Raw genomic sequence first — 12700 nt, forward strand, 5'->3', positions numbered from 1 at the left:
TCAATCATTCATTTGTTCATCTCATCACACAGCATACGAGTTATTCATGATTTGAAATGCATTCAAGCATTTTAATTTTAAAATATACCGAGCCTGGAATAATTAGCTTAAACAATAAATAAACCGTTCCATTTCGGAAATTGCATTCACAAATAAATTCTGTTTTTAGTCTTTGCTGTAATTACAGCTTGAAAAAAAACCCGTTATAACAGACTCTCTGGTACACTTATACTTTATTACACATAATATGCATGCAGTGCTGGCTTCTTACCTCCGTTTTCTTGATCTCCAGTATTTTCCACAACTAGTCACATTTATTCCACTTTCCCTTTACCTCCTGAGCAACCTGTAAATATTCCCCCCTTTTCAGTTTATTTGTCATGTCCTCTGCATCCATTTTGGTGTTATGGTGTTCAGAGTTTTGTTATAACCAATTTATTGATGTGATTATGATATGCTATGGGCATGGCCTGCCCACTCATTAGGCAGGATTAGGGGGCCGCCTATGGCGGCAGATTGATGAGGGCGGCATTTTCTGAGCTAAACAGACCAAGACGCACCTCCAACACAAACACATAAAACCTCACATAATTCTGCCACAAAACAATGGCATATGGGCTTTTTAAGTGAGCGGTGATGCCGCCCTTTGATAAGCAGTACCCACTTTGTCAAAGGCAGGGGCGTAAAATATTTTGCTTGTTCATTCCCAGCGCGCCTCTCCAGGGTGCTGTTGGAAAGATGCATCTCTGCAGCGCTCAACCAACATTCAGTCAAAAAAAGTGATCTAACATAAATCATGCAGCAGATCTAGGATCTGGTAGAAAGAGTGTGTGGCCTTTTCTGTAGTCTACAGGTTGGAGATAAAATGTATGACAATGGTAATGAGACGGACACTTTTTACATAATGCAGGTTTCTCCGATCAAATGGCCTAACCTAAATGGCGCTCAATTAAAATAAAAGAACTTGCGGTCATGTTAACAAAAGATATATAACCTAAAAACAGGACAGGTCAAAGTAAAATGGACATTATGGAATGGACTATCACAACTGTTGTCCTGGAGTTTAACACCATTGTCATGATCAGTATAAGTAAACATGAATTAAGGCATTATCATTTCCTCATAAAAACACCAGCATCAAAGCAACAGGACAAGGTTGTCCCGCTCATCAATGAAGCATTTTAGTATACCCGAACCATGACCATATCATCTAACGTAATTTCCAGACTATTAAGCGCACCTGAATTATTTTGAACATAAATAAGCCGCACATGTCTATAAGCCGCAGGTGCCTACCGGTACATTGAAACAAATGAACTTTACACAGGCTTTAACGAAACACAGCTTGTAACAAAAAAATAAAAAATTAGCAGTAAGCTTTAGTTGTCTTTTTGCACTGAGTCAATTCCTCACGCTGCTGTTTCCAACGTCTTATCATCGACTCATTAAGACCAAGCTCTATTTCCTTTTCCAACAGCCAGATCAATCGCCTTCAACTTGAAAGCTGCATCATATGCATTTCTCCGTGTCTTTGCCATGATGGTGACAAAATGACTACCGTAATCAGAATGATGGAAAGTTTGAGAGCGCTCGATTTAATCTAAACAGTGAACAAAAAAGTTGTTTGACCTTAACCCGTTCGGCAATTTCATTGGTCTAATGAAAGCTTCATGCCGCCAAAAAACTGAGCACGTCACAGAATGTGTTTTTCTTTTAGAAAAAAAAATTGAAAGAGGGAAAAATCCATATATTAGCCGCGTCATTGTTTAAGCCGCGAGGTTCAAAGCCTGGGAAAAAAGTTGCGGAATTTACGGTACTCCAGGGGTAGGCAACTAGATTCAGCTGCGGGCTGAATCTTTCTCGAAGCGAATGGTCAGGGGGATGGAAAATAATTATAATTTGTACACTGCAAAATGACCACAACTAAGCCCAAAGAGATTGTATTGAAAAATAACAAGAATTTCATACCTTGATTACATTGACATACTTTTATTTTTTTATTTGTGGGAATGCTTTCAGCTGAATTCCTGGTCTTTTTTTTTATTACCAAAAACAAATCCCCCAAATCCTGTTGCTAACCCCTGATCTTCTATGTCTCATTATATCATTATTTCTTCAGTTCACCTCATCCACTTCCCAACTATATCCAAAACCAACAGAATTAGTACTAAGTAGTAGTACTACTACATTACATGTCACTATACATGGGCCGTGTGCATTTTCTGTTGGTGTACCCTGAGGTAGCTCCTCTCTGAGAACCTCTTCCCGCAGTGTGTACAGGTGAATGGCCTCTCTCCCGTGTGGACTTTCAGGTGCATCTTCATATGGTGCTGGCGGGAGAACCTCTTCTCACACTGGGGGCAGCTGTAGGGTTTCTCCCCAGTGTGGACCCTCTGGTGCCTCTTCAGGTTGGACGAGTCTGAAAAACTGGCCCGGCACAGGTGGCAGCCGAAAGGTTTCTCCCCTGTGTGCATCCTCTGGTGGATCTCCACCTGTTTGGGCAAACGGAAGGCTTTCCCACAAAATGAACACGGAAAGCGTTTCTCTTTGGCGCTGCCACCTTTACTGATTTCGTCTCTACTACTGTCATTTGTCAATGGGCTTGTGCAACCATTTAGTGTTGATGAACTGGCATTGTCTGAGGTCTGGTTTAACATAAGGAGAGTGTGAGGAGGATGAAGGCCAGGAAGTGTCTGTGTTGTCTCAGGATCCATGTTCCAGTTGATAGATCCTATAGAAGGCAGGCTGAAGGCAGCACCTGTTAGGGGGTTAACCTGAAGCGCCACCTGTCTCTCTGAATCACAACTATAGGAGCAGGACGGAGCATCGCTAGCCGAGTCTGTGTCTGTTTTCTCCTGCTGCATACTGACATCTCCCCGTCCCCGCGGACCAAATCTACGACTCGCCCTGGTTTCAGCCAGTCTGCTGTCATGGAGACTAAGTTTGGTTGTTGTTTTGTGTTCGACTGTCTGTTTCTGGTTGTGGTTAACAGCGTTGTTCCCCAGCCCAGAGTTGAAGACGCTGTCCCATCCACTGACCTCCACTATTTCGCCTCTAGTCCTGGCCTGCTCAGGGATGTTCTCCCCCGAGCCATTGACTGCACTTGTCTGGGTCTGGGAATCCACGATGGCCGCCCAGTCTCCTCTGTTAGCCTCCAGCCAACCACCTCAGGAAAAGGTTAGAAAATAGGTCTTAAAAACATGGCAGAGAAAACTGCATAGGGAGTTTGACTCAATTACTTGGTCAAGTTCATACATTGTGTTTTTGTATGTAAACATAGGGTTTATTGATTTCATTTTATGAATGAAGAAAATAAATAAATAATAGCCAGGTGCATCGCTATTCCTATTGAAGAACTATTACTGTATGTAGGCTGTATGTATTGCTCCCTTACCTTGCTCCCCCATCTTTAGTCCACTCAGCAGATCAATGCTCTCTGGTTCGTCTTCTATCGTCTCCTCTTTGACCAGCAGCAGATCAGGCTTCCCATCCTCCATGTCTACTGACTGTAAGAGATACAGAGTGAGAGGATGTTGGATCAAGAAATCTGATATGAGAACCCTGCTATGGAGCATCTTCTGATTGGGCAATGAGGGATTGCTATGAGTACTATGCAAACATGTTAGTTGATTTGATACTATGCAGACGTGCTAGTTGATTTGATCACTTGACACTCTTTATTGGTTTGCTAATTCAAAAGGCATGGCCCCACTATTAAGACAACATTAATCAAGATTAGGGCTTGTATCCACAAAGCGTCTTACACTAGAAAATTGGTTGTAAGTGCTGAGAATAGAGACATTTTATTCCTACTCTTATGGGTGAAAATAAAAGCTATGCATGAAGCCTCTTCTAGTCGACAGATATTTAGGAACCCTCATGAATTGTCCTAACCAGTTAAGAGTTATCAGCAGGTGTCTTGATTATAAGAAAAGGCAGAGAGTCAGTGGCTCCTGCACCACATGCAATTGTTTTGGAGTTGATCGAATATTTTGATATTTCTATATGATCAACCCATAAATAATCTACTCTGAACAAAAACATGAACGCAACAATTTCAATACATTTACTGAGTTACAGTTCATATAAAGAAATCAGTCAATTGAAATAAATGTATTAGGCCCTAATCTATGGATTTCACATGACTGGGAATACAGATATGCCTCGGTTGGTCACAGATACCTTAAAAAAAAGGTAGGGCCGTGGATCAGAAAACCAGTCAGTATCTAGTGTGACCACCAGTTGCCTCATGCAGCACGACACATCTCCTTCGCATAGAGATGATCAGACTGTTGAGTGTGGCCTGTGGAATGTTGTTCCACTCCTCTTCAATGGCTGTGCAAAGTTGCTGGATATTGACGGGAACTGGAACACGCTGTCGTATACTTCCATCCAGAGCATCCCAAACATGCTCAATGGGTGGGTGACATGTCTGGTGAGTATGCAAGCCATGAAAAAAACTCGGACATTTTCAGCTTCCAGGAATTGTGTACAGATTCATGTGACATGGGGCCCTGCATTATCATGCTGAAACATCAGGTGATGGTGGCGGATAAACAGCACGACAATAAGCCTCAGGATCTCTTCACGGTATCTCTGTGCATTCAAATTGCCTTCAACAAAATGTAATTGTTAATTATCTATAGCTTATGCCTGCCCATACCATAACACCACCACGGGGCACTCTGATCACAACGTTGACGTCAGCAAACAGCTTGCACACATGACGCCATACACATGGTCTGTGATTGTGGCACCGGTTGGACGTACTGCCAAAATCTCTAAAACTACGTTTGAGGCGGCTTACGGTAGAGAAATTAACATTCAGTTCTCTGGCAGACCTTCCTGCAGTCAGCATGCCAATTGCACACACTCTGTGGCATTGTGTTGTTTGACAATGCTGCACATTTTAGAGAAGGGCCTTTTATTGTCCCCAGCACAAGGTGCAGCTCTGTAATGATCATGCTGTTTAATCAGCTTCTTGATATGCCATACCTGTCAGGTGGATGGATTATCTTGGCAAAAGAGAAATGCTCACTAACAGGGCTGTAAACTATTTTGTGCACAACATTTGAGAGAAAAAAAAAATGTTGTGCATATGGAACATTTCTGGGATCTTTTATTTCAGCTTATGAAACATGGGACACAATTTACATGCTGTGTTTATATTTTTGTTCAGTATAGATCAACATGCAACAAACAGTAGGCTATCTTTTGCGCTTTTGACAATGATTTTACATGAGGCCTAAGTCACATGATATGCCTAAATACTTATAACCACTAGGCTAATAAATAACATTTTTCTTTTGATTATTCAATTAACATACATCATGTTATTTCAAGTTATGAGTTGGGCAATTGATTTATAAGCAATTGACAGCATCTAGGGCCTATGCGTTTGGTGATTAATGACCTTTCAAACGTTTTATGCAACATTATCGGCAGGTGAGTTGATGCCTAGTCTACTGTGCCAAAGGTAATTTAGAGAGTTGTTGAACAGGAGTGACGAGTGTGTTGATATAACAGAAATCCAAATTCTACTTTTACCAACCATAACCATACTGTAGGATTCAGTACAATATGCCTATCACATTATAAAAAAATCTCAGAATTTGTTTAAAAAAAAAAATAGATTATGGATGCCAACATTAGGAAAGAATTAAGAGAAGGCAAAGTTTTCGTGTCAGGTGAAAGTTATAAAACGTTTTAACCACTGCAACACTTGACGGACAGTTACATTCACCGTTGTAGTCTGAAGCGTTCAAAGCTGGCGATGCCTCATTGCGATAGTTTATACCCCATCATTTGCAACAATGTTAATGGGCGTCATCACCATCTTTCCTTTGCAGTAACTCAAACTGTTCAGATTACCAGCAGAGAAACATTTATGAGTGGATTTTACTCCTGGCTCAGAGTTTGTCTGGACACTGTCAAGAACATCATCCTAAAACATACTCTGAGCTGGGAGTTTTTTGTTGTTGTCTGAAAACAGGTTTTAAAATGATTCCTACGACCTTTTCTGAGATGGTTTGTGGATATGGGCTCTGTGCAAGCTTCACACAACCACGGTGAATGTGACTGTACATCACATGTTGCAATGGTAAAACGTTTGATCTCATTTTTGTCTGATAAAACCTATTTGCCTACTCTTACTTCTTGGCAAATATGTTGGCATGCATAACCTGATGGTTGAAGCAGAATTTTTATAATTACACCGTTATATCAACACACTCGTCACTCCTGTTTAACAACTCGCTTTGGCACAGTTGGCATGAAATCACTTGCCGAAAGTGTTGCATAAAACGTTTGAAAGATGTATAATTTTCCTCGAACACAATCAAATTGAACATAGGCCCTAGATGCCTTCAATTTCACAACTTAAAAGGCATTCCCCATTTCGCTATATTTTTTAACAACATGATATTGCGCTCCAAAGGGATATCTTAAAATAACATGATGTAGGTTACTTAAATAATAAAAATAAAAATATGTGATTCTTTATTAGCCTATGTGGTTATAATAATTTAGGCATATCATGTGAAATAGGGCTCATGTGAAATCATTTTAAAATCAAATGTATTGTTGCATGTAGGTCTAGATTATTTATGTATGTATCAATATTAACATTCTTTCAACAACTCCAAAGCAATTGCATGTGTCGCAGGAACCACTGACTGCATTTTTCTATTATCAATGCACCTGCTGGTAACTCTTAACTGGTTAGGACAGCTCAAGGTGTCATTAATACACTACAGCGCCTTTGGAAAGTATTCAGACCCCTTGACTTATTCCACATTTTGTTACAGCCTTATTCTAATATGGATTACATTAAAAAAACTATTCCTCAGCTATCTACACACAATACCCCATCATAACAAAGTGAAACTATGTTGTTCTAAGAACCTCTTCCCACAGTGTGTACAGGCGAACGGCCTCTTCCCCGTGTGGACCTTCAGATCGTGCTGGTGGGAGAACCTCTTCTCACACTGGGGGCCGCTGTAGGATTTCTCCACAGTGTGGACCCTCTGGTGCCTCTTCAGGTTGCCAGCCTGGGCTAAGTGCATGTGACACTGGGTACAGCTGAAGGATTTCTCCCGTGTGGAACTACTGGTGGAACCACCTTCTGGAGGCAGCTGAATCCTTTGTTACAGAACATGCAGAGGAAGCGTTTATCTTTACTACTGTCTGATGTGGCTTCCTCTCCCGGAACCTGGGCTCTAGCCCTGTCGTTTGAGTTCAATACCTGATCGAAAAGGCCATGTGAAGCTAAGCTTTCCATGTACTCTAAGAAGTCTCTGTCCTGTCAGTGTCCATCTCCTAGGCGCCTATCTGCATTCCATGTGGAAGGAATGTCGCCCACTACTTTCTCAGTCACTTTATCTACCAGACCCTCCCCTTTCTTATCTTGGCACCCTTCAGAGTATACACTACTAAAGTACTAGTTCCAGTCCCCTCTAGACAGATCAGTCTGTCTTTAAACCCAAGGATATGTTGCCAAGTCCATCTCTTTAGTGTAAGAACAAGACATATCATCAACACCAGTGTATAACGCATCACCATCTACACAGGAATTAACAGCCCTTTGGCTCTGGTGAAATAAAGGTAGATACTCTGAGCCAGGAGCAGGAGGACAGCCCAGTCTCCCCAGCCCCTCTGGGTCTGATCCGTGGACAGATCCGGTGCGCAAGAGAGAGCCTGTGTGTTACAGTTAAAGTCTCTGACATTAGGATGGCATTCGGCGTGCCACTGACCTCCGTGATGTTATGTCGTGGGTCCTCTTCTTCAGTCCTCTCCTGCTTGACCAGGGACGATCCTCTAGGACTTGCAGCCTCTGCATCTGCATCCTGACACAAGAGGGGAGGTTATTAGCAGTACATGAGTAGAATTGGATAACAATGTCGTAGGGAAGTCTCACAAGCTCCGCTATGGCAAATAAATGAGGATGTACATGTAAGCAAGTGAATAGCTGAGGGGAGTCTTTCTGAAATGAACTGGTCACATTTGATGTACTGTTACACAAACCTCTATCACGATAACGTGCTGGTTTGAGGTTCCACTCTCATCAACAGTGATTGGTTGGTCATCGCTCCATGTATTGTGTCCCGCTGGCTTCACAGAGCTCCTGTGGCCTCCAGTGAGATGTCCTTCACCTGAGAGAGTGATTGGGGGGAAAGACATGGTTAGGTTAGGTATTGTCAATGCTGAACGCTATATTGTACAATATTGAGTTTTGAGACTGTCTAGAATTGGCCAGGATGTAAGGTTACACTTTGCATAACTTCTTGATATACTATTTCTAGATTGATTGATTTATGTTCCATTCATCATATTGTTTTCAATTAGTAAATGCAGTAAATCAAGAATATGGTTAGAACATGAGTGTCTTTGTGCAAGATAGCTAAGTAATCAGGGGAATTATTGCATCGTATCCAAAAACTGACCAAGACCCAATTATGGTTAACACATCTTGTCACACATGTACCTCTTTCCATTCCTCTGTATCGGTCGAGGATCTTGACACTACTGGGACGTCTGGAGAGTGCGCGCTCTCGCGTTGTCCTCTCTGCGCGCTCCCGTGACACCTTTAGCTCCAGTAGTTGTAGTTTCCTCCGCAATGCCCTGTTTTCTTTCTGGCTTTGAGTTATTTCCAAACGAAACACTGCATAGTCGTCGTCTACGAGTTTACAGACTTCTGCCACGGCTGCATTCGCTAGCACCTCCATAATGGAGGCTATTTCAGTGTGAAAAACCATGGCCATTGTTTGCTAACGTTAGATGTTATCCATGTAACTAACGCCAGGCTTTATCAACCAAGTCCTGTCTCCAACGCGAATGAAAGACTACCTGACGTAAGTATGTGATGCTGAGCAGTTAAATTAGTAATATTTTGAATCCCATCGTGTAAATGGCCTAATAAAAACGCTAACGAGAAAATGGTTCTTGGTCATGTTTACGTCCGTACTTATCTAGGGTTTAAATGGCGGTTAGCAACCAAAAAGTTGCATTACCGCCACCAATTGGACTGGAGTGTGAGTCCATTAAACGTTATACAAAAAAATGGGGAAAAGGAAAGAAAACGTCCCAACCCACTAACCCCCACAGCGGAGACCAATATTTCTATACTATATACTAACCCAAGATAGACCAGAGCCTGTCGTTTCCGATGGGGGCAAATGAATCATAGTGGTCAGAACACGCAAGGAGGTAGGCAGAGCCAAGTACAAGCTAGTGAGATCCTATTGGTGCGTTCTAGCATTTATTTGCCTATTTCCGTTAGGGGACGCCTAGTCTGTGAAGTGCGCTCGTGCAATAACTCCATTCTAAACAACGATTTTTGGGGGTAAACTTTGGCAAAGAGTAAAGTCTACAAAACACAATCCACTCTGTTACAGATTCTAGTTCTGGAAACAGAAAACTCTATGGAGATCAAATTTGTAATAGCTGAGAAAATGTGCTGGAAAATCCATATTGCTCCATCTTCTCCACTTCTGGCCACTGGGCTTCCTTTCATCACCATATTTGGAAGTGAGTGGAAATGCCAACCGGATGCTTCACATTAATACATCTGGTGAAAATCTGGCTCATTGTTCTATCTGTGGTGGCGGTGTTTTTATATCCCTAAAACCTAGCGGTCAAACAGGGAAATGGTTCCAATCGTTTTTCAACCATTCATTTTTCCCATTGGGGATTTTAGAAACATTTATAATAAGGGCTGTGTTTCATGTAACATTACCCTGGTGTGATGTTTTGATAACCATGTAAATCTCTCTCGAACAAGGTGAATGTGATCAATATTCAGCTCTATTTACTCTGATTTAAAACGCTAATTAGCATCAAAGTAGACATCATGCAAGACTACAAATCCCTGCACGTCATACCCTGAGTCGATACAGAGCGATACATGAGCAGCAGCAGCTGAAAAATGAGCTCCTACAAATATTGAAATTTACATGGTTTTTAGAGTGAAGTACATCGGAAAAAAGCAAAAGAAAACTGCAAGACTGAATAGGAGAAAAAACAAGCAACAAACAAAGAAGATAGGCTTTTGAAAAATTACTATTTTTCATAAAATTGTAGTTATCTTAGCTAGCTGAATTGTTTACCAGTTGCTAAGTAGTTGCTAGGGACTCTTTTGGAAGAAGCTAGCTAGCTAACGAAGAACAACAAAGAATATCTAGTTAACAGAAGAAAAGAAAGAGAAAATCAGGACAGAAGAAAAAGGATATCAAAGTGAAACAGTTCTCTAAAGACACAGGAGACAATAATACAAGAAACAACACTTCTGTAGCTTGTCAACTATGTGTCTGTCTATCCCTGTTCTCTCCTCTCTGCACAGGCCATACAAACGCTTCACACTGCGTGGCCGCTGCCACTCCAACCTGGTGGTCCCAGCGCGCACGACCCACGTGGAGTTCCAGGTCTCCGGCAGCCTCTGGAACTGCCGGTCTGCAGCCAACAAGGCTGAGTTCATCTCAGCCTATGCTACCCTCCAGTCCCTAGACTTCCTGGCGCTGACGGAAACATGGATTACCACAGATAACACTGCTACTCCTACTGCTCTCTCTTCGTCTGCCCACGTGTTCTCGCATACCCCTAGAGCATCGAGCCAGCGGGGTGGTGGCACTGGAATCCTCATCTCTCCCAAGTGGACATTCTCTCTTTCTCCCCTGACCCATCTGTCTATCTCCTCATTTGAATTCCATGCTGTCACAGTTACCAGCCCTTTCAAGCTTAACATCCTTATCATTTATCGCCCTCCAGGTTCCCTTGGAGAGTTCATCAATGAGCTTGACGCCTTGATAAGTTCCTTTCCTGAGGATGGCTCACCTCTCACAGTTCTGGGTGACTTTAACCTCCCCACGTCTACCTTTGACTCATTCCTCTCTGCCTCCTTCTTTCCACTCCTCTCCTCTTTTGACCTCACCCTCTCACCTTCCCCCCCTACTCACAAGGCAGGCAATACGCTTGACCTCATCTTTACTAGATGCTGTTCTTCCACTAATCTCATTGCAACTCCCTTCCAAATCTCTGACCACTACCTTGTATCCTTTTCCCTCTTGCTCTCATCCAACACTTCTCACTCTGCCCCTACTCGGATGGTATTGCGCCGTCCCAACCTTCGCTCTCTCTCTCCCGCTACTCTCTCCTCTTCCATCCTATCATCTCTTCCCTCTGCTCAAACCTTCTCCAACCTATCTCCTGATTCTGCCTCCTCAACCCTCCTCTCCTCCCTTTCTGCATCCTTTGATTTTCTCTGTCCCCTATCCTCCAGGCCGGCTCGGTCCTCCCCTCCTGCTCCGTGGCTCGACGACTCACTACGAGCTCACAGAACAGGGCTCCGGGCAGCCGAGCGGAAATGGAGGAAAACTCGCCTCCCTGCGGACCTGGCATCCTTTCACTCACTCCTCTCTACATTCTCCTCTTCTGTCTCTGCTGCTAAAGCCACTTTCTACCACTCTAAATTCCAAGCATCTGCCTCTAACCCTAGGAAGCTCTTTGCTACCTTCTCCTCCCTCCTGAATCCTCCTCCCCCTCCCCCCCCCCTCCTCCCTCTCTGCGGATGACTTCGTCAACCATTTTGAAAAGAAGGTTGACGATATCCGATCCTCGTTTGCTAAGTCAAACGACACCGCTGGTCCTGCTCACACTGCCCTACCCTGTGCTTTGACCTCTTTCTCCCCTCTCTCTCCAGATGAAATCTCGCGTCTTGTGACGGCCGGCCGCCCAACAACCTGCCCACTTGACCTTATCCCCTCCTCTCTTCTCCAGACCATTTCCGGAGACCTTCTCCCCTTCCTCACCTCGCTCATCAACTCATCCTTGACCGCTGGCTACGTCCCTTCCGTCTTCAAGAGAGCGAGAGTTGCACCCCTTCTGAAAAAACCTACACTCGATCCCTCCGATGTCAACAACTACAGACCAGTATCCCTTCTTTCTTTTCTCTCCAAAACTCTTGAACGTGCCGTCCTTGGCCAGCTCTCCTGCTATCTCTCCCAGAATGACCTTCTTGATCCTAATCAGTCAGGTTTCAAGACTGGGCATTCAACTGAGACTGCTCTTCTCTGTGTCACGGAGGCTCTCCGCACTGCTAAAGCTAACTCTCTCTCCTCTGCTCTCATACTTCTAGACCTATCTGCTGCCTTTGATACTGTGAACCATCAGATCCTCCTCTCCACCCTCTCCGAGTTGGGCATCTCCGGCGCGGCCCACGCTTGGATTGCGTCCTACCTGACAGGTCGCTCCTACCAGGTGGCGTGGCGAGAATCTGTCTCCGCACCATGCGCTCTCACCACTGGTGTCCCCCAGGGCTCTGTTCTAGGCCCTCTCCTATTCTCGCTATACACCAAGTCACTTGGCTCTGTCATATCCTCACATGGTCTCTCCTATCATTGCTATGCAGACGACACACAATTAATCTTCTCCTTTCCCCCTTCTGATAACCAGGCGGCGAATCGCATCTCTGCATGTCTGTCAGACATATCAGTGTGGATGACGGATCACCAGCTCAAGCTGAACCTCGGCAAGACGGAGCTGCTCTTCCTCCCGGGGAAGGACTGCCCGTTCCATGATCTCGCCATCACGGTTGACAACTCCCTTGTGTCCTCCTCCCAGAGTGCTAAGAACCTTGGCGTGATCCTGGACAACACCCTGTCGTTCTCCACTAACATCAAGGCGGTGACCCGATCCTGTAGGTTCATGC

General features: G+C 43.8%; 1 protein-coding gene across 1 annotated transcript; it reads right to left on the reverse strand.

Moving 5' to 3' along the window:
• Positions 1 to 1973: 1973 nt before the first annotated feature.
• On the reverse strand, positions 1974 to 9118 carry LOC145881473 (uncharacterized). Its single transcript, XM_082978192.1, has 5 exons — positions 8483 to 9118; positions 8023 to 8150; positions 7752 to 7844; positions 3395 to 3506; positions 1974 to 3166 (listed from the first exon to the last, which is right to left on the reverse strand). Exons 1-5 carry the CDS (start codon positions 8757 to 8759, stop codon positions 2199 to 2201), a joined length of 1578 nt encoding a protein of 525 aa, XP_082834318.1. The 5' UTR covers positions 8760 to 9118; the 3' UTR covers positions 1974 to 2198.
• Between the last annotated feature and the right edge of the window lie 3582 nt (positions 9119 to 12700).

The sequence above is a fragment of the Salmo salar genome, chromosome 08, assembly GCF_965601325.2.
Source record: "Salmo salar chromosome 08, fSalSal1, whole genome shotgun sequence".
NCBI lineage: Eukaryota > Metazoa > Chordata > Actinopteri > Salmoniformes > Salmonidae > Salmo > Salmo salar.

Excerpts from the sequence above, each read along its gene's own strand:
- LOC145881473 (XM_082978192.1), bottom strand. The coding sequence starts at position 8,759 with ATGGCCATGGTTTTTCACACTGAAATAGCCTCCATTATGGAGGTGCTA. Across the intron at positions 7,845-8,022 it reads AGCACGTTATCGTGATAGAG|GATGCAGATGCAGAGGCTGC; the intron begins GTTTGTGTAACA and ends CTCTTGTGTCAG. Across the intron at positions 3,507-7,751 it reads CACGACATAACATCACGGAG|TCAGTAGACATGGAGGATGG; the intron begins GTCAGTGGCACG and ends TATCTCTTACAG.